Below are 26,799 nucleotides of genomic sequence, written 5' to 3'. Positions count from 1 at the left end.
TACATAGCGCTTTATACAATACTGATTTGTGTCAAAGCAGCTTTACAGAGTCAAACAGGAAAATAGTTTGTCAATAATGCAAGAGGACAAGTCATTTTTCCAGTTAAAGTCAGTTCATTGGTGATTCAGTGTTGACATCATCCAGTTTAGTTCTCTTCCAATAATGTCTGTGCAATCAGCCATGCGTCCCCAAATAAGCAAGCCAAAGGCAACAGCGGCAAGGACCCAAAACTCCATTAGTGACAGAGATTGAGTAGAAAACCTTGGGAGAAACCAGGCACAGTCTCCTCTGGCCAGACGAAACCAGCATGGCGTGGTTTAATTCTAGGCTGCAACACAGGTCAGATTGAGCAGAGGACTTGTCTAGTTCTCATGGTCTTGACAAAGCACCAATGAAACCTCTGGCCACACCCTGATGGAGAAAGAAAAGTACATTTTAAGTTCAAAAAAAGAAATGATGCCTTTTAAATTGCAAAATCAATTACATTTTTGATGAAACAGAAGTTGCAACCTTTTTTTTTTTTTGGCACAAATTCATTCCACAACAGGGAGCATTGATGTCGACTGGATTTGTAATAGAACATGTACATTTCATATTATAGGGCTACGTCACCTCAAATAGCATACATATAATATCAAAATTATATGTATCTGTCCTGCGTAACGGTCCTGCCTGTTGTTGATAAATGGTGACGTTTTACAAATTGATTGATCAGTTGTCCCAGTGTTTACTGAGCCACGGTTTTCCCCTGTGCAGGGACTCGTGTGCACCATCTAGTGATTCACTACTTAGGGAACTGACTGAGACGCTTTGAACGGCTTGTGAAACAATTCAGTTGTTCATTTTCGTTCGGAACGATGAACTCATCTTTCGAAGCTCCTTCACGAGACTAGAAACGCCGGCCCGTGTGACGTTAATCCACTCCGTTTTAAAGAGCAACATTTCACCGTGGCTTGTTGTTAGCCACGTTTAATGTCGTCTTTTTACTTAACGGGACAATTGCAAAAGTTTACGCAAGCAAAAACCCATTCAACACGCCCATGTTGACTTCAAATGAGCGCATTACTGTGGTTTACATTAAGTTACATGTTTCATAGATTTCGGTTATCGTTAGTCAAATTAAGCATAAAGGAGAAAGACTGCGCGATCTCTTCATATCTTTTCACGTCACAGAAACACAAAAAATATCATACAACATGCCAAAATTAACTAAAATTCATTTTAGTAACACAGCTTTTGACATTAAGTGTTTTATGGATTAAACAAGGTGAAATACCACATTCCTTTCATTTAAATTTCCCTCAGACATATCATACAACGCTTATTTGATGTTTTTATATAGGCCATATTGTACGTTTGTGTATAAATTTTTCAGTTTTAAATAAAACATTTACACCTTTTAAATATACGTTTTGATAAATTCAGTCTAAGGTTAAGTAATATGTATTCAGTGAAACCCTTGACTTAACGTTAACTTACCTGCCACCTGAACTTGACATACACTGTCTGTCTTATACCCGCTTTTCTTCGGATATACAACTCATAAAACACTTTCTAAATGTCCACTCAAAAAAAAATCGAATATGTTGCATGATTTTCTCGTAAAATTTTGTCTAAAAAAATAACATTTATTTATTGGTACTTACCTGACATGTGAACTGGCGCTGTTTCTCCCGCGAAGTCACTCAGGTGCGTGCACGTGCAGAAAGATCTCGGTGTTGGCTGGATTTGTTTTTATTAGTTCAGTCAAAAATTGGCATTCTGAATGTTGACTGGATTTGAAAATAACCATTCATTTAATGTTTTATATATATATATATATATATATATATATATATTTGTGCAGACTTAATATAATATGGCTTATCAACTAAGCCCAAGCAATAAAATTAGCTCAACTTACAGTATCTCACAAAAGTGAGTACACCCCTCACATTTCAGCAACAATTTCAGTATATCTTCTAAAGGGACAATACTACACAAATGAAACTTGGATATATTTTATAGTAGTCAATGTGCAGCTTGAAGTACAAATTTACTGTCCTCTAAAAATAACTCAACATATAGCCATTATTGTCCAAATAACTGGCAACAAAAATGAGTACACCCTAAGTGACATGTCAAAACTGTGTCCAAAGTGTCAATATTTTGTAGGGGCACCATTGTTATCTAGCACTGCCTTAATCCTCCTGGTCATGGAGTTCACTAGAGCTGCGCAGGTTGTTGCTGGCATCCTCTTCCACTCCTGCATAATGATATCACGGATCAGCTGCTGGATGTTAGACACATGGTCACACTTCTCCACCTTCCGCTTGAGGATGCCCCACATGTGCTCAACAGGGTTCTGGTCTGGAGACATTTGCCCACTCCATCACCTTCACCTTCAGCTTCATCAGCAAGGCAGTTGTCATCTTGGCGGTGTGTTTGGGGTCGTTATTATGTTGGAAAGCTGCCGTTTGGCCCAGTTTCTGAAGGGAGGGCATAATGTTCTGCTTCAGAATGTCTCAGTACATGTTGGAATCCATGTTTCCCTCAATGAACCACAGCTCCTCAGTACCCATCATCCAGCCCCAGACCATGTTGCTACCACCACCATGCTTGATTGTAGGCAAGACACAATTTTCATGGTACTCCTCAGCAGGGCGTCGCCACACATGCTGGACACCATCTGAGCCTTACAAGTTGATCTTAGTCTCATCAGACCACAGGACATGGTTCCAGTAATTCATGCTCTTGGACAGGTTGTCTTCAGCAAACTGTTTGCAGGCTTTTTTGTGAGCCAGCTTCAGAAGATTCTTCCTTCTGGGACGACCGCCATGCAAACTGACTTGTTGCAGTGTGTGGCATGTGGTCTGAGCACTGACAAGCTGACCTTCCACTTCTGCAACCTCTAAAGCAATGCTGGCAGCACTCATACGTCTGATTTTTGAAGCCAGCTTCTGCACCTGATGCGCAGCACGGGGACCTAACTTCTTTGATCGACCCTTGCGAGTCCTGTTCCAAGTGAAACCTGTCTTGGAAAACCTCTGTATGCCACTGACCACTGTACTGTAACTCAGTTTCAGGGTGTTACCGAACTTCTTATAGCCTCGGCCATATTTTTGGAGAGCAACAATTCTAATTCTCAAATCCTCAGAGAGTTCTTTGCCATGAGGTGCCATGTTGAACATCCAGTGCTCAGTATGAAAGAATTGTACTCAAAGCACCAAATTTTAACTGCTCTAATACAAGATACACAAACATGATGAATAGGACATGTGGCCTTGCATGGTTAAACGACATATAGCTGTTATCACTTATAGCAGATTGTTGCCAGCTTTTTTGACAATAATGGCTGTATGTTGAGTTATTTTCAGAGGACAGTAAATCTTTACTGCTACACAAGTTGCACATTGACTACTCTAAAATATATCCAAGTTTCATTTCTATAGTATTGTCCCTTGAGAAGATATACTAAAATGGTTGCCGAAATGTGAGGGGTGTAGTCACTTTTGTGAGATACTGTAAATATTTTTGCCCTTCCAACATTTTGTTAATTGGATTTTTTACAGTGTTGTTTGACAAATTTTTCCTGGACAAAATCCAGGCATTTTAATAGAAATCTATGCAATTAGGAATATCGAATTTCACACAGAATTCGCAACAGGTTCAAGTTGCTGCTTTTTTGTTTCATTCTTTTTCTTAAGGGTGAAAATGGTGACTCTGGCCTTATTGGTCCGATGGGACCGAGGGGTGTACCTGGACCACCTGGCATTCCTGGCCCTCCTGGCCCACCAGGACCTTTAAGCAATAACTTCATGATGGACACTTTGAAGGTCTGAAAAATATTAACTGATAGTCATCAATTTAACAATAGATATCACCAAAGTATTTTTCTGTTTTTAGAGACTCATTGGTGGCTAACCACCTTTTTGGGATTTCAAATTCTAAATGCAGGACATTATGGTCAACAACAGACTATGCTATTTGTTCATCTAAAACATAATGGTACATGGATAATCAGATCTCAAAAGTTTCTTAAAAAACCTATACATAAATACAGGTCAGGTTTACCCAGGCTTGTTGGTCCAGTACTTAGGGGATGATTATTGGAAAATGTGCTCCACATCGAAGGCCAAAGCAAAACGGGCTAAATTCACATGACATGAACAGGACAATTCAAGGGGCACGTTCAAGTGTTCCAATTTATTCTTGGTAATGAACTTGTTGAATATTGGTTTTTAGATATTGAAATATTGGTTCTTTTTGAGGTAAAAACTCTTCAAACATCACTTTTCAGGGACAGCACATTATTTCATCCATTCAGAACATAATTATTTTTTCTTAAACTTTTGAGTGGGTCTTGCTTCTATACTCAGTCTAAGGACAGGGGATATTTTGTTCTGACAGGATTTGGAGAGTTCTGGTGAAAGTGGATTGTTTCTTGGAGCTGGAATTTCAAAAGGCTATCTTGTGAGTTTACAGAAGCATCACTACTACTTTTGTCATTCTCAAATTCTATTCTATTAAACTTTCACTAACCTTGAATTTGTCAATGCATGCTACATCGACCAGAGTTCATTTTCTTTGTGTGCACAAAATTTGTTTGTTGAATGGACCAAATCTGAGTTTTTTTTTTTCTCCTCCTCTTTTTTTAAGGGGCCTCCTGGTCTGCCTGGCCCTCCAGGATCTCAGGTATGTTTATCCTCTAAAATGTTAAGCATGAATTTTATTGTGCTTAGTCCTTTGATTATCAAAAAAGTAGTATTAAAATAAAGTTAATTCATGGCTAAACTACTTATAATTAAATGATTGATTAATTCATTCATTAATTCCAATGTAATGGTTTGATGTGTTTGTGTGTAGGTAAATTAACAACATATTTTATTTTATTAACATGCCTGTTCTGTTTCCTTTTTGTAGGGACTTCCTGGTGCTGATGGAGCCCCCGGTTTGTCTGTAAAGGTTTGTCAAATTACACTATAGTCATACTAAATAGCTACATACAATGCCCTCCAAAAGTATTGGAACAGTAAAGACAAAATTGCTCTGTTGGCTGTAAAGTCAAGACATTTACAAATATGATTAAAAGATGAATATGAGACAAAACTACAGAATGTCACATTTTATTATTAGGTGATTCAACACATAGATGTTTTACCAGCTAAGTTCAGCACTTTTAGAGTTTCATCCCTCTATCTGATGTGAGCATAAGTATTGGAACAGTTGCCTCACAGGTCTTTCTAAGTGATCAGCTGTGTCCTGTTGCATTAATTCTTCAGATATTAAAAGCAGGGAATGTGTCGTATCAGTTATATACATTACTTCTGCATTCTGAATCTTGCATTCGATGATGACACACACAAACCAGGATGAAGACGAGGGAGCTGACTTTGAGAGAAAAGCAAGCAATTTGGATGCTAAAAGAAAAGAGGAAGTCAGATAGAGCTATAGCAAAAACAAAGGGCATGGAGAAATCAAGAGTTTGGAAACCACCAGTGACAACAGCAACCAACAACTACCTGATCGGCTGAGAAAACAACAGTAGTTGATGACAGACAAATCATAAAAGCTGTGAAAATATTTTATATACTATATTATATTACTATATTAATTTATATACCTTCTAAACTCAAATAATTTTTATTTCACAATAGCCCTATTCAGACGGTAATTGTTTGTCACGTTAATGTCTGTAAAATAAATCTGACTGGCTCCTCAGTAATAAAATGTATGCATTTGGATGAAGATAACTTCATGTTCTAGGTGTAAGTTTGTGGTTCCACGAACTCAGAAATGCTCTTCTCAAATGATCAGTCACGTGTTGCTTGGACAATTATTACAATAATATTTAATTTAATAATAGGAAAATAACATCAAATTTAAGTATCACTTATTTAAATATCCTATTTTAATATAGGAAAGTGGATGCACTATTGGTTTAAATTGTTTTCTGTGATGCATTTCAATCTCAAAATGATAGTTGTCTTTTTTAAAATGTAGAAATGAGCAGAAATAAGTTAATGCATCCTATTATTTATATAAGACCTGGCTACTTGGTTGATAGTTTTTATATATATAGAATTTTGTAAACATATTTTTATTCGGAAAAAAAAAAGACATGGAAGATAAAATGAAAATAATCCAAATAGAAAATACTTTAAAAAAAATATATTTTTTTAACTCCCCTGCATATCTGTTGCTGCCATAATAAATGCCTATTTCAAATGTGGTTTACAGTATTTTCATTTCAGTAATGAAGGTGTCCATTTTTAAAACTCAAACAAATTCTCACATTTAACCATATGGTGCTTGGCAGTGGTCAAAAAGGATTTACAAAATTACTTCTGTATTCCAATGAGAAACAGTTACCATCCGAATAGGGATTAATATGTTTTCTGATCCATGTCTCTTCTCTATCCAGGGTGAACCAGGATCGCCAGGACAGGATGGAATACCAGGATTAGCTGGTTTACCAGGTGCCAGGGTCAGTCTTCGGTTCTTGCATTCTTGGAGTACTCTGAAAAGAGATTATACTGTATATGTTTCAAATGGTACAATTACTGAATACTAAATAAGTATTCTAGCAAGTGATGGGTCAATTTTTATGTAGCGTGCAAATGATAAAAAAATGACTTTAATAGCTGTGGTACAATAAATGTTTAATGTTTTTGCTGTTGTTACCTTAATGTAAACAGGGACCAAAGGGGGACAAGGGCAGTCCAGGAGAGAAGGTATTATATTGTTTATCTAAGAATATTTTGAGCAGTTATGTGTAGTTATGACCCACATTATTTACACCAAGTGATGAATAATGCATGATGGTATTCATCTCAAGCCAAAAGCACACTGTATGAAACAAATTTCACTTTGTGTGTAGAACATGCTGTAAATTGCTGTATTAATTGTGACTTAGGGTGAGCGAGGTCGTGATGGACTGAGCATCACAGGGCCTCCCGGTCCCCCTGGCCCACCTGGACCGACCATTAACTTACAGGACGTAAGTATAAAGTCTGGTAACCTGCTTTGCTGCTATATTTTGCTTGAGAACCAAAAAAAGATAATGATTTTTTTCCTCCAGCTCCTTCTTAATGATACTGCAGCCAAACTGAACCTCACTAAGATCAGAGGACCTCCAGGCCCTATGGTACGTAAAGCAGCTCACTGTTTTCCCCTCAAAAGCTTTTTAAGATGGAGCATGTTTAACATGGATAGTATAAACGTCAGCTTTTAAACTAAATTTTGTAAGAAATGTGTCCAGGAGCAATCACAGCTCTAAGGATACAGAAATCTGCAAGATCTTTCCCACCCCTCACAGTACAATGCTGCTAAATGCCTGGCATTTCCACATGATCTGGAATAGGTTTGTTCTTTGATCATGCATCGCATCCATGTCACTGCTGATGGTTTTTCGCTTGCTTTTGTGTGTGTGTGTGTGTGTGTGTGTGTTGTGCATGTTGCAGGGCCCTGAAGGCTTGCCTGGCAGAGCAGGATTCCCTGTAAGAATGCCATTCATTTTCTGTCTGCTTTATACGTTAAAACTATTTCAAGATGATATACTGACGTTAAAGTTGTTCAGCTCATGCAACTAAGTTGCTGAGTGGTCCTACGGAGTTTGCTTGACCATTTTTGGTTTTAAAGACAGACACTCTGGATAACCAGAAGTTAAGATAAAAATTAAAAGTGGTGGTTTTGCAATACCACTATGCAATAAATTTTGCAGTCCCAATATGCATAGGTATGTAATCAATCAAGAAATGGTCAGGCAACCAAGTTTACAATTTTTGGACCACTTGAGATGGACTGACCCATCTTCATAGTGTTTTTACTAGGTTCAGTCTTGTCATATGATCTATCTGTGTATGAATTTGCCAGTTTACCTTACAGTGTCATGAAATAATAATCCATAATTTGGTGGTTGGTACATTTTTCTCTCCTCATTTTTCTCTCCTCAAAATAGAAACCACTATTAAAGGAAGATTCCGAGTTCAATCCAAGTTCAATCACTTCCCTTGTCTTCAAAAAAACAAAAGTTACATTGACGCACTCACAATGGAAGTGAATGGAATTTTTGGAGTATTAAAAAGCAGAAATGTGAAACTACTAAACTTATAGAAGCACTTATCAATTCTGCATTGCATCCGTAATGAGCTGTAAAGATGGTTTACAGTGTTGCGTTATTGTGGCGATGAAAAGTGGATATAAACTGATGCGAAATCCAATTCAGGCCAGACGGTTAGGTTGAAGGAATATGCAAATTTATTCTTTAAAGTTTCAGAAATAATAATTGTGAAACATAACTCGAAAATGAAACATGAAATTTAATAATCATATGCAAAACAGCATATGCACCTGTTAGTACAGTTAATACAAATCACTCATATTTCAAACCTTACATAGTTAAAACCATTAGTAAAGATAATAACCAATTTTGAGTTAATACTAAGTATTAATAAGGAATAATTTCCTTTTGAAAATACTACAAATACTCTAAAAAGAGATCAAATCTTCCTTAAAAGAGAAATCAATCTGCAATGAATAAAACCCGTCATAAAAGTTTTAAAAGGTGCACCCAAAGTATTGAAGAGTAAAACCTGAAGTTTCAAGAGGAGAGGAGAAGAGAGAAGAGAGCCTGCAGGGGAGGGGTGCAGCACATCTTTTATACCCTTACAAAATCTAAATATAAGAAGAGCTCAATAATTAACATAAAGCTACAGTTTGCCACATATCAAAACACAATAACTGCCAAGCCCAAAGTCCACATGCTGGCTTAACCCAAATATCTCGGTACTTTCAGATCCTCTCTTTGGGGACCAAAACGGTCTTCCTCTTTCTGCTGTGCACTAGACATTTAAGATCAGTCAAAAATATCAACATGGCTTTTGGTTGCAAACACAAGCTAAAAGGAGCATATAGATCTCCTGCAAAAGTCATCTCTCAGCACATATCTTTCTGCAAAGACCATTTCACAGAGTCAAAACCTCTTAACCTAGATAATTAACACGCTATATCTGACTACTTTTAATTATATGTATAAGGCAAAGATACAGTAGATATTTAAAGTCTGCCTACTTCAGTTATTTGAAAAACAACAATTTGTGCACATAAACAAACACATAAGCATAAATCATATTTGTAATCATACACATAAGCCATATTTGTATACGTCAATACAAAAAAAAGGAGTAACAAATGGAAGTAAATTATTCTGGTAATTAAAATTGCCTCTGGTTACGCTGAACTTATTCTTTTAAATTTCATATGATTTTGTGTAGAGCTTTTAATGGGCTTAATCTGGTGTTTGAGGGTATAAACTAGCAAATAAACCATTATAATGGTGGGAATAACTTGCTTGAATGTTGTAATGCTCAGGGCCCAAGAGGACCAAAAGGTGAAATTGGGTTTCCCGGCATTCAAGGACCTCCAGGACTGAAGGTATGGGTTTAAAACACGATCAGAAATAACCTGTTGCACATAATGCAGCATAAACTCTCCCATCATTACCTCACGATTGACAAGACAAATTTCCTAATGAGGGCTCATTTTATTTTCAAGTATTCATAAATCTGAGCTGCTGTCTTTACCACTGTAATTTAGCTGTCACATCTGATTGCTTACTGTAAAGGTGCTCTAAGCAATTTTTGAAAACCACACATAAAATGTTCTTACCAACTCAGAGATCATTGAAATAGGTCTCCTGAGGACTCACTCTGTGACAGGCCAGAAACTCTAAACACTGCCAAAGAGAGGCCCACGCTCTCTCTTATGTGTTCAGGTTAGCAGAACCTAAAATAGCTGAAATTGCTTACAGAACCTTTAATGGAAGTAGATGTTTCGCCCATTACTCATATATGACATACTATATTATAACTACTTGGTCAGGATTGCCATAAAGTAACGTTTTATGAAATATCATTTGTTGTATTGTCTGATAGGGAGAAAAGGGGGAGCCAGGTGTATCTATAGCTGCTGATGGTTCTGTAATACCAGGCCTGAGAGGACCCAGAGGACCGAAGGGAATGAAGGTTGAACAATCTACTTTTGAGCTTGAACTTTTTTGTTGTTCCTCAATGGTCTGATATTGACATCGTTGTACTTTGCAGGGAGACATCGGCCTCTCTGGACGTCCTGGGATTGTTGTAAGATGCATCTCTCAAACAAAAACTGAAGTACGCATGCATAAATACTGCAATCGAAGAATATGTATGTTTTTCTTTGATCTTTAGGGGCCGATTGGACCGCCTGGACAAAAAGGAGAATATGGACTTCCTGGTAGACCGGTAAAAAAAATTTTTTGTCTGTTTATTTACAGTCTCACCACTTAATAAATGCTTATTTCCACTAACTCCCTCAAATTTATTTCAGGGCCGGGCTGGAATAGCTGGAAGGAAAGGGGATAAGGGAGATTCTAGTGGTCCCCCTGTAAGTAAATTTTTTGTTTTGTTCTATGTGACATGATGATTCCATTGTTTCATATCTTTAAATCTAGTTAAATTAAATGGCTTACCTGTATTCAAGGGTCCACCGGGTCCACCTGGACCTCCAGGGCCACCAGGACGAGTAATTGGTCTCAATGGAGTAAGTTTGATTTTCTTATCAGATTTGCAGCGTATGGAAATTAAATTGAGCATCAAAGTGTGCTTTAACCTAAAATGTAATTTTTACAAAAGTCATGAAATGATTCTGCTCTAAAGACAGTTTTCCCAGTTCCTCCTAGACCACACTGCAAAATACCAGTAAGTTAATGAGTGAAATTCTCTGATTGGTGGTTTGGCTTTGGGTGTGGCGCATGTCCTTCTGGCTCAGCTCCTTCCCCTAATACACTAGCCCCGCCTACTTTGCTTTCTAAGGTGCTTCTGGATTATTCCTGGGTTCATGGTCTTAAAAACAGCATAGAACAGGTTTAATTTGTAAACAGATCTAAATTACATGTTTCAAAAGGGAATATTTTATTTATTTAATTATTATATATTTGGCATCTGAATAATGCCTGTGTTATGCTGTTATTTACAAATTCAAGAGTGTTTCTCCATGGTTTTTTAACCCAGTATCTCATCTCATCTCATCTGAGGCGCTCTCCTAAGCTCACCAAAGCATGTTGCATGAGCTCTAACATTTGTTGGGCTCAGCAGTGAATTCATGGAATTATGGGATTTTACATGCTGTGTACATTTTAAAATGTCACACTAACAAAACCGTTCACTCCTGAATATGCTGACATTAGCCGGCATGGATTCATATTCTTTTTAATATTTCATATCAGACAATATTTTCATCATCACTTCTGTTCTGTCCAAAATATTGTCTAATTTTATATAAAAAAATGTTTGTCTTACAGGTCAACAACAACAATTCACAACAAGGTATATGCAGGAGATCTTAAATGTAGCAGCCTTTTCAACTATTTTTTATAATATTTTATATTTCATGATATTTTTCCCATTGGAACAGGCGATGGAAGAGCATCATTAGGAGTCAAAGGGGACAAGGGTGATGTGGGAAATCCTGGGTTGCCAGGAACCGCAGGTATAAAAAAAAAAAAGCCTTATTTTGGGAAATTAACTATAATCCTGTGTATTGTATTTGTATATAATTGATTGAATTACCTAATTTAATGTTGGTTTTTAAGGATCTTAATGGTTTTGCTCCACCTATATTTAGGGAGTACATTAATCAAATAACAGGAAGGAACACGGGTAAAAAGATTGATTGTGATTGTGTAGTGATTGTGATATACCACTGATAAGAAGTACTTTTAGTCAGTTTTCTTTTGCTTTTAGAGGAACCCATGAATGCAATTGACTCATGTCATAATTAAAAGATATAAAAAAGTCATTGTGGTTTATCTAAAAAATGTAAAATCAAATAGAAATGGGTTGTCAAATCAAAATTGTGAACATTTATAGTGATTTTAGTAATAAAATGTTGTACTAATGTATTGATTATTTTTTTCATCAACCGGCCCTAGGACTACAGATTAAAACTGGTCACACTGGCTAGATCTGGCACATTTCACATTGATTTTTATGTATTATTAATTTTACTTGTCCCTGAATGTATGAATGAATGAATATAAACAAATAGAAAACAAATAGCATTAAGTGTCTATATGGCACTGACAGACAGTCCAGTGACCAGACCTCAACAATGATCTTTGTTTTCTTTCTTCACAGTGCCTTTGTTTCCTCATGGTTATGTGGTAAGCACTTGTTGAAAAATATCTTAAGCATTTGTATAGATTCTATAAGCACGCTTAAAACTTAAAATGGTCAACAATTTGCACACACTCTTGTGTGTAATGGTGCATTCATGCTATGTCGTAATTACCATAATTACTACATGACAACTCTGACATTCTACTTAGTCCTCTGAGTTGGAAGTATGCTTTTTTTTTTCTTTGCTAAATTAATGGCAAAATAAATTTGTGTAATTTATTGGAAATATTAAATAGAAACATTATGAGATAGCTACTTAACTGCTTTTTATTGCTGCAGCCACTGCAAGGTTAAGTTTCGCATGGCAATGCAGCAGTCAGGAGGTACTAAATTCAGAGTTTACAAGTTGTAATTACGAGGATGTGAATGCTTTTTACTAGTCAGAATCTTATATTTATGTTCCAACAAGCCGTGAATGCACCTTATGTGACAGGGTTTTTAAACTGTTGTCTTGGGACCCTCAGGGGACTACAAGGGCTTTCACGGAGAAAAATAGCACAAAAAAATGTTTGAATAAATAATGATGATGATGAGAACAAAATGAGTTAAAATGTATCAAATTTGACTTTACTGAGTATTACTGAGTGATCAGAACAGCTACAGTTTCTTTTTGTTCATGTTATGGTTGCCATTGCTGCTGTTGACAATATCAAGTGTGTGTCTCTAAGGGTGCTAAAGGTGATAATGGCTACAAGGGGCAAAAGGGAGAAAAAGGCGATCCAGGTTTGCCTGGCCCACCAGGGATGCCTGGGAGGACAGGCCTTGTGGTAAGTCATCTGAAAAAAGACATAAGCTGAGACTATCTTTTATTTGGTGTACAGTACATTTGATTAAGTGGAAGTGTGTCCTCTCACATTCTAGCTCCAATGTGATGCTTTGTGTTTTAGGGACCGAAAGGTGACTCTATTGTCGGTCCTCCTGGGGACACTGGTTCCCCGGGTGCTCCAGGACAGCCTGGCTATGGAATTCCAGGACCACAGGGGCCACCAGGACCTCCTGGACCACCAGGCACTCTGTCCGCATATGGCTCTGGTAACAACAAATACCTTCTTTATCATGACTGCAGAAAGAGAACTTTTCCAAACTTTAGATGACTAGCCCGAGTGCATTTTTAAACAGATTTTCTCCAGAATCATTTTGAGTGACTTTATCAGGGCTTAAAACTTCTCAACAACTTAATAATGCACCAAAATTCTCTTTTACTTGTTTCTGTCTCAGCTGCGAGTCTCTCTGGACCTCCAGGTCCTCCAGGGCCGCCTGGTGCTCCTGGCCATGGAAACCCTGTAAGTCAAATGGCACGAAACTGAGCAAGCTCATAAAAGATTAAATGCGCCTTGCCTTACTTTATCTAGATTATGACTGCTTACTATGACTAACCAGGTGAGAACATATAAAAACAGTCAGACCTTGATAAGAGAGACCAGTCAGGCTGCAGAAGGGACTCTGGCATTTGTTATAGACAAGAGTGAACTGTACATCAGGGTACGAGGGGGCTGGAAGAAAGTTGAGGTATGTACTCTTCACATTTCCCTTAAAAACAAAAGTAAATAGACCAACTTTGCTCTTTGTTGTCTGCTTATTCAAATGTTTTGTGATGTGTAACTGTGTTGTTAGCTAGGAGAGCTAATCCCAGTTCCTCAAGACAGTTCCTCATCTGCTTTGACACAAGGCCTGAGCAGACCCAGCGACCGCAGTGTACCTAGAGTTCATAGCCAGGTGCGTTATGCGTCATACATATACAGTAGCCTGGGGATGTACCGATATTCAAATTTTGGGAGATACCGATAAACTTATTACTTACTACCGATAATTATTACACAGATAACTAATACACAACTGATATTAAAATATGCTATGCTATTTTACAATCAGTAATTTTAAATGTTACAAGTGAATTTAGGCATCACAACAGTTTAATGTACAGTATGAAGAAAAATAGTATTTTTAAGATTAGTGTTATTTTAGTATAATTTATATATTATTATAGCATTAATAAATGTTTTGAATTAGCTCTTATTTTTATATTTTGTTATATTATGCTATTCTTGACATTTTTATTAGCTTTTTATTGTATTTATCTTTAAATTATTTCAGTTTTTAGTTAAAGTGTTTTTTAGTTTTAGTTTGTTTAGTTTAAGTTTTTTCGTCTAATATTTCTATTTCAACTTCGTTTAATTTACCAAAAATGATTTTTAATAGTTTTAATTTTAGTTAATAATAACATTCTATTTGAGATTTGCTAAAGATTACACATTTTAAATTAACTTTAAGGAAACGATTATAGAAAGGTTAATCAAAATGAGTATGAACAATTAAACATTGAATATCGTACTGATAAATTACAAAATATCTGTCACCGCCGAATGCCTTGTGTCAGTGCGCCAGCATGTAGCGCCGTTGTGCTTTGGGCTTCCCGTGTTCGAATCCCGAATCACAGACCTTTCCCAATTGTATCCCCCTCTCTAAATAAAGGCACCAAAAATAAATCGAAAAAAAATTATACAAAATATCTAATATGGGCCGATAACCGATATGGTACCGATATCCCCAGTATGGTCTTAGAATCTTTGCTCATCTACTACCATTTATCAAACCAAGAGAACTGTTACAGTATTCTAGAATCAAAGTGTAATTTCATTTATAAAGTTGTATACGGTATCTTAATGTCTGATGTGAATATGTAATGTTTATTGCAGGAGTTGAAGAGCTTCCTGCCAGACTACCATGCTTTCCTACAGAATGCACATTCAATGCCAGCAGTAAGGGTTGCTTAACCTTGTTGCTTCCTAAATAATTGCTATGAAAAGGTGAGCACTTTGATGTGATCTTTGACCTTTGATCTTCTCAGTTGCACTTGGTGGCACTCAATGCCCCGTTCTCAGGGGACATGCATGGAATCCGAGGGGCAGATTATCAGTGTTACCAGCAAGCCCGTGCCAGGGGCCTAACATCCACTTACAGAGCTTTCCTCTCCTCTCACCTACAAGACCTTTCCAGCATCGTCAAGAAAGGGGACCGCTTCGGCTTGCCAGTGGTGAACCTCAAAGTATGTAAAGGAGCATGCTTGCAATAGTAGATTTTAATCAAGTGTTTTTGATCAGTGTGCTCTCATTACATGCAGTTTGCCTAAGTTTAGCTGTCCAAATTTAGCTTCTTGTGTTTCCTCTCTAGGGAGATGTGCTTTTCAGCAGCTGGATGGCTATGTTCTCTGGCGACGGGGCTGTTTATGATCCACTCACTCCGATTTATTCCTTTGATGGTCGAAATGTCATGACCGAGCAAGCTTGGTAAACAGCTTTTTCCTTTTGCTTTTCTCAGAAGTGTGTATTGAATTAATTTGTCTGCTAACACATGCTACAGTATTTAATATATTAGGGATATATCAGTGAACAATCAAAGAATATGTTACAGCATTTATTAATCTTAGTCACCCTATTTTCTGAAAATTAAGCACTAGGTCAAAATTGCATTGAGGAAAAAAAAAACAATTGGTGTATAAGTCACATTTTATTGTCACATTCAGAAATAATGTAAAATAGCAGTAAATAAAACAAAACATGTACAAATATTACAAACACTAAACATGTATTTAAGTCACATCTTACAATTACATTCAGAAATAATGTAAAATACTGGTAAATTAAACAAAATGAACACAACTATTATAAACATATTTAAGTATTTAATATCAGTAAATAAAACAATGTATACAAACATTATAAACATTTAAGTCACATTTTATTATTACATTCAGAAATAATGTAATATACCAGTAAATACAACAAAAACATATATATATATATATATATATATATATATATATATATATATATATATATATATATATATATATATATAAACATTATAACGTTGCCAATCTGTGTTTTATTTACTGCTGCGGGCTGCTGTTTTAGACACAAATTAAAAATGTGACTTATATTCTGAAAAAAAATAATAATAATATATTATATATATATAATTATATATATATATATATTAACCTTTCAATTTATCTAAATTAATATTATTTCTTATATTATGAACCAACATGAATTAATAAATTGTATGTTACTATGGCTCAAGGCCTCAGAAACTGGTGTGGCACGGCTCGAATACCATGGGCATCCGAATGACAACTAGCTACTGTGAGGCCTGGCGGACGGGGGACATGGCCGTGACGGGACAGGCGTCTCTTCTGCAGACCGGCAGACTGCTGGGGCAGCACACGCGTAGCTGCTCAAACCACTTCATTGTGCTTTGCATTGAGAACAGCTACATCCAGAACCCTGGAAGGAACTAGAAAGCTGACAATTTTAAAGTAAAGTAATGCAGATGTAGGGAGCAGCAGTAGCTGGACTGCTGGGGGAAATATCCAATCTATTCTTTTATTAGGGAGAGAGCTCCTGTGAGAAGTTACAAGCCAGGGGAAATGGCACTGCAATCATGTTTCACTTCTTCTCTGAGCATGATGTAAATATGTATAAATCACCCACTGATACTGTTCAATCAACGGCCCACCGTCTTCTATTAGAATACCAAAGAATACCTCAGCCAGACAGCAACAAACAAGAGTAGATCTATTGTATGAATTCACCGCATTACTCCGTGCCTTCTCAGATGACATTAGCTCCTCCTCACAATGACTAATACAGAGTTTTTTTGTGTGTGTGTGTTTAATGTATTAACTACAAATTTGAAACCACAAACGTTGATAGATAAAATATGCTCATTTTTAATCAGATTAAATACCAATATTTAGACATCAGTATTTGGATATACTGTATTTGTATGAGGGAGTTTTGGAAGTTGTTTAAATGCACTGTATTAATAATTTCTTGTTTTATTTTCTTTTTCACACCCACCAAGCTCCTTTTTGTGAACTTGCATTTAAACTAGTATTTAAGAGAGGCAATAAGTCTAATTTATAATGCAAAAGCAGCACATAAAACTAAAAAAGTACATACTTTAAATGGCATTCATTTCAAAAGTTGACACAGGCCACATCCACATTAGAACTCTTCACTGTTTAATCTTTCTATGACATTTAGAAAGACAAACTAGAAAGTAAGTAACAGTGTTGTTTATCTTCTAGTATAAAACAATAATAGAGAATTCCCCTTTTCTTTTTCATATTTGAATGGTGCTCAGTGAATAAATGTTTTGTTTTATAAGTGTGCTCGTCTTTTATTATTGTGGTTTAGAACAATACACACACTCATATTTAGAAAGGATTAGAAACAATATATATACGTTGTGGAGATTTTTTTTAAGATTCAATGTACCTGTTTCTTCTCAAAGTAAATGGGACTATGTACAACATTCAAACATTCAATGTTTTTGAAAGAAATCTCTCATGTTCACAAGGCTGAATGTATATCATCAGAAATACAGTAAGAATGTGAAATATTGTTACAGTTTAAAATAACTGTTTTCTATTTGAATATATTTAAAATGTAATTTATTCCTGTGTTGGCAAAGCTGTATTTTCAGCAGCCATTACTCCAGTCTTCAGGGTCAGATAAACTGTCACAAATCATTCTGATGTTGAATTTTGGTGGACTATTTGATGAATAGAAAGTTCAAAAGAAAAGCATTTTTTATTAGAACTTTTTGGAACATTATACAGTATGTCTCTACTGACACGTTTGATCAATTTAACATTTTGGTAAATATTAGGTCACAAGGGGGCAGAGTGGAGATGCACAAAGCAGATGTGTGGTTGAAGGGGGGGAAAAACTAAATGAATAATGATATTAATACGATTTAGAGCAAAGCTTGGCACAGATAATATTTTAGTGTTACCTTTTGCAAAGCTGAACCTCACTGCGAAGTTTATCAAAAATGTATCTAAAAAGTTTTAACTTTAACTTTTCATCATTGGCCTCATTCTTTTGCATCACATCATGTCATTACCTCTGTTTTGTACATCAGCAGCACAGTCTAGTTCTATTCTGAGCAGTTCTGAACTAATAGAAATGCCCTGTCAGCCTAATTCAAATAGTTCAATTCCACTCTGACCCAACAGGAAAGAGAAGTTTGCTGCAGTGCACATATAACTGCAGATAATCGCTTCTCATCAATCTCTTCCTTCAGGCTGTGTGTGTGGCCTGGCTCATTTCATTCTGAGAACATAGTTCTTTCATTTCTGGCGATATAGAAACTCATTATGTTTACAATAATGATTCAACCCCTTTTTATTTCCTATTATATGTGTGCCATGGATGCAAAAAAAGTTGACTCTAAAGCAGCACATGCATCACAAAAAGATGCATTTAGACTGTTTAATGCTCCACAGAGACAGCCTAAAGTGCATTCATACAGAAAATATAATTGCATGTTATGATATGTAAATGTGGAAACCAAAACCATCTAAGGGCCGGGTTTTTTTTTTTTTTTTTTTTTGGTTTGTTTGTTTTGTTTTGTTTTTTCCAGCTGTGCATGTAAAATTACTGCCAAGAGCGTCTCATGATCTCGCTGATCATAAGAACTGCATTTGGGATGATCAGATCAATTTCCAAACAACATTCACAGGACAGATTCGCAGTAGTTTTGAGGCACAGCTGAACTCCCCTGCTGAACTGAGGCAGGGTAAAGCGTGAACAATGTGGGCAGGGCATATTTCTCCGCGCTGACCAATCAGAACGCTCTCTTTCTCGAAGCAAAGACCTGACCACTTGAATGTGTGAGAAAAAACTGACCAGTCCTAAAGAATAATCTCTAGCACGATGGACGTGGGAACATTACTTAGCCGCTCGATACTGCTGGCTTTACTCGTATTCACGGTGACCCAGGAAGCGCGAGGTAAGTCGCGGGACTATAACACTTCGTAGTTCCCATCGCCTACATTTCTCAAGTTTTATCCGTTTCCTTTTTTTCAGAATACTACCTAGGGGTGTTCAGATATGGCGCAGGTCATAGGAAGGTGCGCTGGCATGAGTGTTTAGTGATTTTTGTGCCGTGACATCGGTCACATCCACAACAGTTAGCGAGCGTTTTTCTGAGGGGAGATGGGGTGGCTCGCGCATGCAATCGGAGCACCGCGCGAGGTTTGGATATCGCGACACAGTATTTATTTACCATACTTCAAAGCTCCTGTTAATTTATAACAACGTCTAGATCAAATGTTCAGTCATCTGAAACTGTTGACGAGATTTGCTTTCATTAGCAAGCAGCAGTTTACCTTCAGTCAGTTTCTATTTCACGTCTGTTCCGCACGTGTTTTGTGGTGATAGACGTTTTTCATAATATGACATTTAAAAACTCCCCGTCGACTCATTTATCAATTCTAATAGTTTTAGGGTACAGCCCAGACAGGTTCTTATTAATTTCCGATACGCACGAGTGACATCAAAGTCTGCATTTCAGTGCATCTGCCATCAAGTTATGTGGACTGATAGGAAACCTGTTTTACATGTTTACTTGTGTTGTAATAACAGGTCGGACTATTTCTGTACGTTACAAATATCACAGGCTATTCTTAACAGACGATACAGGACACCAGCTCTGGGATAGCTGATATCTTCTTATCCATTATTTTTGGTTAAGTAAATTTAATGTGATTGAACTTCTGTGGATGCAACAGTTTGTTTGAACAGAGGCGTTTCACAACAGTACACACACACACACACACACACACACACACTAAATTGTTACATCTGTCGTGGATACAAATGTGACCCTGGACCACAAAACCAGTCTTAAGTCGCTGGGGTATATTTGTAGCAGTAACCAAAAATACACTGTATGGGTCAAAATTATAGATTTTTCTTTTATGCCAAAAATCATTAGGATATTAAGTAAAGATCAAAGTTCCATGAAGATATTTTGTAAATTTACTACTGTAAATATATCAAAACGTCGTTTTTGATTAGTAATATGCATGGCTAAGAATTCATTTGGACAACTTTAAAGGCGATTTTCTCAATATTTAGATTTTTTTGCACCCTCAGATTCCAGATTTTCAAATAGTTGTATCTCGGCCAAATATTGTCATATCCTAACAACCCCATACATCAAGCTTTCAGATGATGTATAAATCTCAATTTCAAAAAATTGACACTTAAGACTGGTTTTGTGGTCCAGGGTCACAAATGACTAGGGGTGTGCAGTAGTGATGGGTCATTATTGAACAAATAATTCGTTTATTTTGAACGAATCTTTAATGTCTTTCGGATGAGACATTAAACCGAGGTCCTGACTCTCTATGGTCATTAAAAATACCATGGCACTTCTCGTAAAAAGAGTAGAGGTGTAACCCCAGTGTCCTGGCCAGATTCCCTCCACTGGCCCTTATCAATCATGGCCTCCTAATAATCCCCATCTACTTGATTGGCTCTATGACTCTCTCTCCTCTCCACCATGTAGCTGGTGTGTGGTGAGCCCACTGGCGCCGTTGTCCTGTGGCTGCCGTCGCATCATCCAAGTGGATGCTGCACACTGGTGGTGGTTGAGGAGAGACCCCTCCACATGATTGTAAAGCGCTTTGGGTGTACAGCAATACACAATAAAGCGCTATATAAATGCATCATTCATTCGTTCAATGTGACTCGGGAAGAACGAGTCGTCTCTGGGAGTGATTCATTCAGTCACGCATGCGCAACATCCTATAGGCACTGAAATAGTTCACCTGTTTCGAGTCTTCGGGTTTTTCGAGTCGTTCGTTCATCACGTGACAGCCTCATACGCATAACCTATGCAGTCTGAGCCGGAAAGAGAATTGATTAGTTCAGCTCTCGATTCTTCGGGTTTGAGTCGTTCGTTCATCATGTGACAGCCCCATAAACCTATGCAGTCTGAGGGAAAAAGACTTAATAATAATAATAACCAACCCTTTAGTTTATTACCTTTGTTACCACATTCAGCGTTATGGAAAAGAACCATCATGACAGAAATTCACACATTTATAAACTGTAAGAAATAAAAAGCTACAATTTGAGACCAGAAACGATCAACATTTGCATAAGTAGTAGATGTGTTTGGGAAGTAGCACATAATATTTTAATTATGTTGCTAAAATGAACGAAATGACTTGAAAAAAGATTAGTTCATTTTGCTGAACGAGACTCAAATGATCAGTTAATGATCCGAACTTCCCATCACTAGTGTGCAGCGAAGCCAGTATTTGTATCTGTATTTGTATCTGTTACGATCACAAAATTATTCGTATCTGTATTTGGATGAAACCGGAAGTAGGCGGAGCTTGAACCAGAACTTCGTACAGATATACTTATAGCCGTTATTATGTTCATGGTATTACAGCCTATCTTTTTTCGTAGTTATCACTGAACAAATATGCTGTGTTTAACTAAGATAATAATTTTTTTATGAAAAATCTTCTAACAGTCGGAGCCAATACCCTTGTATTGTATAGGCAGTGCTTTGAGATGCAGTGCGGTTGTGCTTCGGGCAACAAAGTTGGAGACCCACAGCTTGGGGACATTTCGTGATCCGATAAATAAATATTTAAATATCTTCTAATTAAAACAGTAAGGGTTCCTATGCAGTTTAGAAATATGGAAATTGATTTAAGGAATTTCCAGGAAATGCATGGAAGGCAACTGCAACACTGCTATTTTATTTGCGCTTATTTCATTAGTAGGCCTATTTTAAACTCATTTACTTCACACACTTCTTACTGCTTTGTAATTTTAGAGGTTTATGTAAAACAACATGATTTCCTTTGGCTCACCGGCTCCTGCGCAGTTTTAAAAGTATTTTACTTGCAGGTCTGTATTTGCAGGTCTGGAAAAGTTGGCTATGGAAAAAAAGGGAACAGAGTATGGGAAAATATTAGTTTCGACTATTTGCCCGATTGGGTGTTCTAAAATATAAAATTAAAAATTTCTAAAAATAAATTTCATACACTCTTAGGAAAAATGGTTCTAAACAGTACCAGAAAAGGGTTCTTCAGCTTGTAACAATAGCAGAACCCTTTTTGGTGCTAAATAGAACCCTTTTTATAGGGTTCCATAAAGAACCATGCTTTGAAAATGCTATATAGGACCTTAATGGTCTTTTTAATGATAGTTTATTTTCATTAATATTAGTATATTAGTGTGTTTATATCTTTAATAGTATTATTAATATTATTTGTATATATGATTTATTAATATAGTTTTTTACCACTCTATCTGCCTGGTGTTATATTATCTTGTAGCCTCTATTAGGGTTTTTACATAATAAAACAACAACAATAGCATGTCAATTAGGTACTTTTATTTATTGATTTTTAATGATATGCGAAATTGTAACAAAAATACAATTTGTATTTAAATTTAAGAATGAAATCATTTACCTGTTGAGAGTGTGTTGACGGTCTGTGTAGCTGTATCACTGAACTCCAGAAAATCAGTAATGAGTAGAGCTGGGAATCGATTCCATCAAGAGGAATCGACTCCTCATTCAGAGCTTTTTTCAGTTCAACAAAGCTTATCTATGGGTGCCTCTCAAATGGAAGGCTGCATCCTACGAAGGCTGCACACATTTAAATTCACAAAAATAAACTGAAAGAAAACGAGTCGGTACTGAGATCATCAGAATTTGAGGATGCAGCCTTCCATTTGAGAAGCACCATTCGCCTCCCTCATGCTCGATAAAAGCCGTAATTACAGTTGTGAGTTGTTTTTATATATAAAAGATCTATTTCATTTTTATGTATTACCCTTCACCTCATGCTCGCTAAAAGTTATTAGAAGTCTGATTCGTTTCCACGAAAAGTTTCTTTTGGATAGTTTTAATGAACCAGTTAAAAAAATTTTGAGCGCTGCACGACAGAATAGATCATGACGTGATTGAGGATCTTATTTCCATCTAAAATACTATTTTTTTATTTCTATCAGCCAATGATAATTCTAAAAGAAAACATCACGAGCATAGATCAGTGGCCAAGAGCGCATCTGATTGACAAATAAACCATGAGCTCTATCAGTGTTCTTGTTAATGTTCTGGTTATTTTGTTTCAATGCACAGTTTGTTAATTTTATCCTAAGCATACAGTCAAAGTAAACTTCATCATTCAGCTGAACTGTGCATATTTATTTTAGACATTTCATGTCTTTTTCAATTCATGTGATATGCATGTCCCTGCTGAGCAGTGAGCTATGACTAATTTCACGGGCAAAGCAGACAAAATTACTATTTAAAAATCAATCATAGCTATAGAAATTTATTGTCATTTTTTACAAATAAAGCTTCATATTATGAGAAGGATACTTTCTACGACCTTTATATCCCGCAGTCATGGCGAGATTAGGTTCCTTCGATCTAAAAAAACAAGAATCGAAAAAGAAACGAAAACAACAGAGCAATTGATTCTCGGAATCGACTCCCATCGATTCCAGAACCAGGAATCGGAATCAGACTCGATTACAAAAATTTTGAATCTTACAGCCCTAGTAATGAGGTACTTTGACAGTTACAGATTTGAAAAACAAAAGGGCGGGAATAAAGAACGCTAAACTTTAACACAAAGAACCATTTCAGCATTAAAGGGTTCTTAAGGATGCTATGGTTCTAAATATAACCGTTACTTCATGTAAAGAACCTTTAAAGAACCATCTTTTTTAGAGTGTGCAAGTGGAGAGATTTCATGAGAAAATTTCATTTAGTAATCATTTGAACACAACTGAATTAATTCAAGGCACACATTTTCATTATACACTGTTATCTCTGAAATTGTTTTAACCTAAATTAATTAAGTACATTAAACATAAACATTAAAAAAAAATTATGTAGTACTCAGGTTTTTGAGTTAGGTGTACCATTTACACAAGTTTTCTCATTCTATTGAATTTTTTAAGTTGAATCAACTTAACTAAGCTTATTTGAGTCCATTGTCAATGGCAACGTATAGTGGAATGCAGCACAAAGAAGCTGATTGGGCTGAGCTGGCTGTTTGAACTGACGTCATGCAGGCAGTGTCTGCACGGATGTAGCACGCGCATTTCTGTCAACGTTTGCTGGTGAGTTGAAGCTCTTTCTTTACCTTTTGCTCTGAAACCATTATTATTAAATGAGAGGTATAACAGTTAGCTAATAAAAAGAGATATAATTTATGACTGCATGAATGTCGATTCCAAACCTTTCGCCATGGTCTTTTAAGGATCAGCTGCAACAGATTTGGACCGCTTTTCATATGTAGTTCGTAATCTAATAGTTAGAAAAAAAAAAAAAAGAGGTGTCATGAGACGTGCTTGTCTCTTAGAGAAAATCATTGTTTGTCTGTCAGTCAAATCATTGTTTGTACTGTCAGTTTGCTTGTGACAAAAGGGGATACTTGTTAAAACGTTATAGACTTAAACATTTTATTTATGTTAAGGCTATGGGATTACAGATAATAATAATGTCAATGTACAGTCAATGTGCTCAGAGCGAATGTTTTGCTTCATAAGACCTCAATATGTAATCAAGAGCCAGGGGTATTAATTTTGTGTTTCCTGTATCTGCTTTTTTGACTCTCAGAGTGATGTAACCCCTTCACTTCCATTTTATCAATCACCAAGGACCATGGATTCAATCACCTACATCTTCAATGGCCTTAGGGTAAGTAAATTAACAGCAAATTTTCATTTTGTGTGCTTTTATCCTGTAATACAATAATCGATGGAAATGTGATTTTCAATTGATTTAGAAATTGATACAATATTGTCTCTGCCACCACTGCACCTCAGATCTCTGACCTCGCTGACATGAAGTGTGTTACCATAAGTGGGATTCCTGTAACACCGATCACCCTTATTTGAAGAATTTCATGAAGTTCAAAGCGTGCTTTGTAAGTATTTTTAATTTTTTCTGTTATAGATTATATGTAAATTAAATGGGTCATAACATACTTTTTAGCTAAAATTTGCTTTATTCATTTCATTCATGCCCAGGCTTCTGATGATGAGGACTCACACCAAAATGTTCCAGCTGGATTCCTCAGCCTAGAAAGCTATGATGTGGCACAGCATCCCCTGTCTTTCCACCTCCATCTAGCCCATGTAAGGGAGACCAGGACACCTAAATGAGCCCAGAGATAGATCCCCAGTGAAGACCTCATCACCTAGACGGCCATCGGGACAAAACCACGGGAACCAGATGAGTCCTCTACACAATCTGACTTTTCTGCAGTTGGAACTGAACTGCTTGGTTCGTCTGGCCGGAGGAGAACTGGTCCCCTGACTGAGTCTGGTTCTCCCAAGGTTTTTTCTCCATTCTGTCACTGATGGAGTTTTGGTTCCTTGCCGCTGTCATCTCTTAATTTCCAGCGAAATCGTTGACTTGATTGCACAGATACTATTTAAACTGAACTGAGCTGGATGAGGACATCACTGAATTCAATAATGAAATGCCTTTAACTGAAAATTGAGTGTTTACTATTGTCCTTCTGCATTATAGACACACTATTTTCCTATTTGATACTGTAAAGTTGCTTTGACACAATCTGTATTGTTAAAAGCGCTGTATAAATAAAGGTGACTTGACTTGACTGTAAGGAATCATCTCGGAGGGGAATCTTGGGATGGACGATTTAGAGAACCTCCCTCAGGCCATTTGTTCTTCTTTTTGGATTGACTTATGCCTTGCATCTTTGTGCATGACCAATATATTGCAGACATTTTATCTTTGTTTTATTAAACTCAACATACCTAAAGTTACCTAAGATTTGTTGAATGGATTTTGGAAAATAAATTTAAATAAACTGAATTTAATCCTTGTATGTATTTTTGTCCTTGTTTATTGTGCAGCTGTAACTTTCAGAATTATAATTCAGCAGAGATAATCCAGTTAAATTAAACCAATTAAAAAGCTATGTTAAAAATGCAATTTGATCTACTGAAAGTTAATTTAGTGCAATTTAATATTTTGAGTTACCTTAACTGGTAAATTTTAGTTATTGTAACAGATTGTTAGTTCAATGAACTAGCACGTTCCAATGTAAAGAACTTGAAATGTCTTGTTGAACAAACAAACAAAATAAATCAACTTTTTTAGGGTAACGAGTTACCATAATGTTTTTAAATTCAATCAAATTGTACAGGCTAACAGTGTACGCAGGACTCTTTAACCCTTTCATGCATGGTGTCCACATTTGTGGACAGTTAATTTAACTCCATTTAGGGTTCATTTATCATAGTAATTTTCTCCAAACCGCTTGAGGGCAGTATCAGTAGATTGACAGCAATATTGTAATGGTGGCTACTATCTTGCATTCCAAATATTAATTGCTTGATAACATCATTAATCCAAGATGGCTGACAGCGATAGCCATCTACATGGTCCAGTCCATCGTCCCTTTTATGCGGTGCAGTTGTCCTGTCCCCTTAGCAGAAAAACACCCCCAAAGCATAATGTTTCCACCTCCATGTTTGACGGATGGTGTTCTTGGGGTCATAGACAGCATTCCTCCTCCTTCAAACACGGCAAGTTGAGTTGATGCCAAAGAGCTTGATTTTGGTCTCATCTGACCACAACACTTTCACCCAGTTCTCCTCTGAATCATTGGCAAACTTCAGACGTACATTTGCTTTCTTGAGCAGGGGGACATTGCGGGTGCTGCAGGATTTCAGTCCTTCACGACGTAGTGTGTTACCAATTGTTTTCTTGGTAACTATGGTCCCAGCT

At 36.6% G+C, this 26,799-nt stretch overlaps 2 protein-coding genes across 5 annotated transcripts in view; both read left to right on the top strand.

The window, feature by feature from the left end:
- col15a1b (collagen, type XV, alpha 1b) overlaps nucleotides 1-17,365 on the top strand; it is a 43,124-nt gene extending 25,759 nt beyond the window's left edge. Inside the window, exons 16-43 of one of the 2 annotated variants that reach the window (XM_058764473.1) lie at nucleotides 3,688-3,816; nucleotides 4,391-4,453; nucleotides 4,640-4,675; nucleotides 4,904-4,945; nucleotides 6,405-6,467; nucleotides 6,679-6,714; nucleotides 6,897-6,980; nucleotides 7,062-7,127; nucleotides 7,444-7,479; nucleotides 9,353-9,415; nucleotides 9,916-10,005; nucleotides 10,084-10,119; nucleotides 10,207-10,260; nucleotides 10,346-10,402; nucleotides 10,499-10,558; nucleotides 10,675-10,716; nucleotides 11,319-11,343; nucleotides 11,432-11,506; nucleotides 12,154-12,179; nucleotides 12,864-12,962; nucleotides 13,083-13,227; nucleotides 13,414-13,478; nucleotides 13,576-13,704; nucleotides 13,810-13,911; nucleotides 14,892-14,954; nucleotides 15,044-15,241; nucleotides 15,367-15,482; nucleotides 16,279-17,365. In XM_058764473.1, coding sequence (XP_058620456.1) covers nucleotides 3,688-3,816; nucleotides 4,391-4,453; nucleotides 4,640-4,675; nucleotides 4,904-4,945; nucleotides 6,405-6,467; nucleotides 6,679-6,714; nucleotides 6,897-6,980; nucleotides 7,062-7,127; nucleotides 7,444-7,479; nucleotides 9,353-9,415; nucleotides 9,916-10,005; nucleotides 10,084-10,119; nucleotides 10,207-10,260; nucleotides 10,346-10,402; nucleotides 10,499-10,558; nucleotides 10,675-10,716; nucleotides 11,319-11,343; nucleotides 11,432-11,506; nucleotides 12,154-12,179; nucleotides 12,864-12,962; nucleotides 13,083-13,227; nucleotides 13,414-13,478; nucleotides 13,576-13,704; nucleotides 13,810-13,911; nucleotides 14,892-14,954; nucleotides 15,044-15,241; nucleotides 15,367-15,482; nucleotides 16,279-16,495 — 2,217 coding nt within the window. In that variant the 3' untranslated portion in view covers nucleotides 16,496-17,365. The remainder of the gene's footprint in view (nucleotides 1-3,687; nucleotides 3,817-4,390; nucleotides 4,454-4,639; nucleotides 4,676-4,903; nucleotides 4,946-6,404; nucleotides 6,468-6,678; nucleotides 6,715-6,896; nucleotides 6,981-7,061; nucleotides 7,128-7,443; nucleotides 7,480-9,352; nucleotides 9,416-9,915; nucleotides 10,006-10,083; nucleotides 10,120-10,206; nucleotides 10,261-10,345; nucleotides 10,403-10,498; nucleotides 10,559-10,674; nucleotides 10,717-11,318; nucleotides 11,344-11,431; nucleotides 11,507-12,153; nucleotides 12,180-12,863; nucleotides 12,963-13,082; nucleotides 13,228-13,413; nucleotides 13,479-13,575; nucleotides 13,705-13,809; nucleotides 13,912-14,891; nucleotides 14,955-15,043; nucleotides 15,242-15,366; nucleotides 15,483-16,278) is intronic. The other variant, XM_058764480.1, reaches the window with a different exon arrangement.
- A 1,363-nt stretch (nucleotides 17,366-18,728) lies between these two features.
- The window catches only part of tgfbr1a (transforming growth factor, beta receptor 1 a), a 62,991-nt gene continuing 54,920 nt past the window's right edge, over nucleotides 18,729-26,799 (top strand). Inside the window, exons 1-5 of one of the 3 annotated variants that reach the window (XR_009266496.1) lie at nucleotides 18,729-18,996; nucleotides 19,074-24,155; nucleotides 24,655-24,735; nucleotides 24,864-24,964; nucleotides 25,068-25,894. Coding sequence is in view for 1 of the 3 variants with exons in the window: in XM_058747690.1 (XP_058603673.1) it covers nucleotides 18,921-18,996 (76 nt within the window). In the remaining 2 variants the exon portion in view is untranslated. Of the gene's footprint in view, nucleotides 18,997-19,073; nucleotides 24,156-24,654; nucleotides 24,736-24,863; nucleotides 24,965-25,067; nucleotides 25,895-26,799 lie in introns of those variants that run through there. The other 2 variants (XR_009266497.1, XM_058747690.1) reach the window with 2 other exon arrangements.

The sequence above is a fragment of the Onychostoma macrolepis genome, chromosome 02, assembly GCF_012432095.1.
Source record: "Onychostoma macrolepis isolate SWU-2019 chromosome 02, ASM1243209v1, whole genome shotgun sequence".
Lineage (NCBI taxonomy): Eukaryota > Metazoa > Chordata > Actinopteri > Cypriniformes > Cyprinidae > Onychostoma > Onychostoma macrolepis.
The sequence above is the reverse complement of the archived record's forward strand: the minus strand, read 5'-3'. Positions and strand labels throughout refer to the sequence as shown.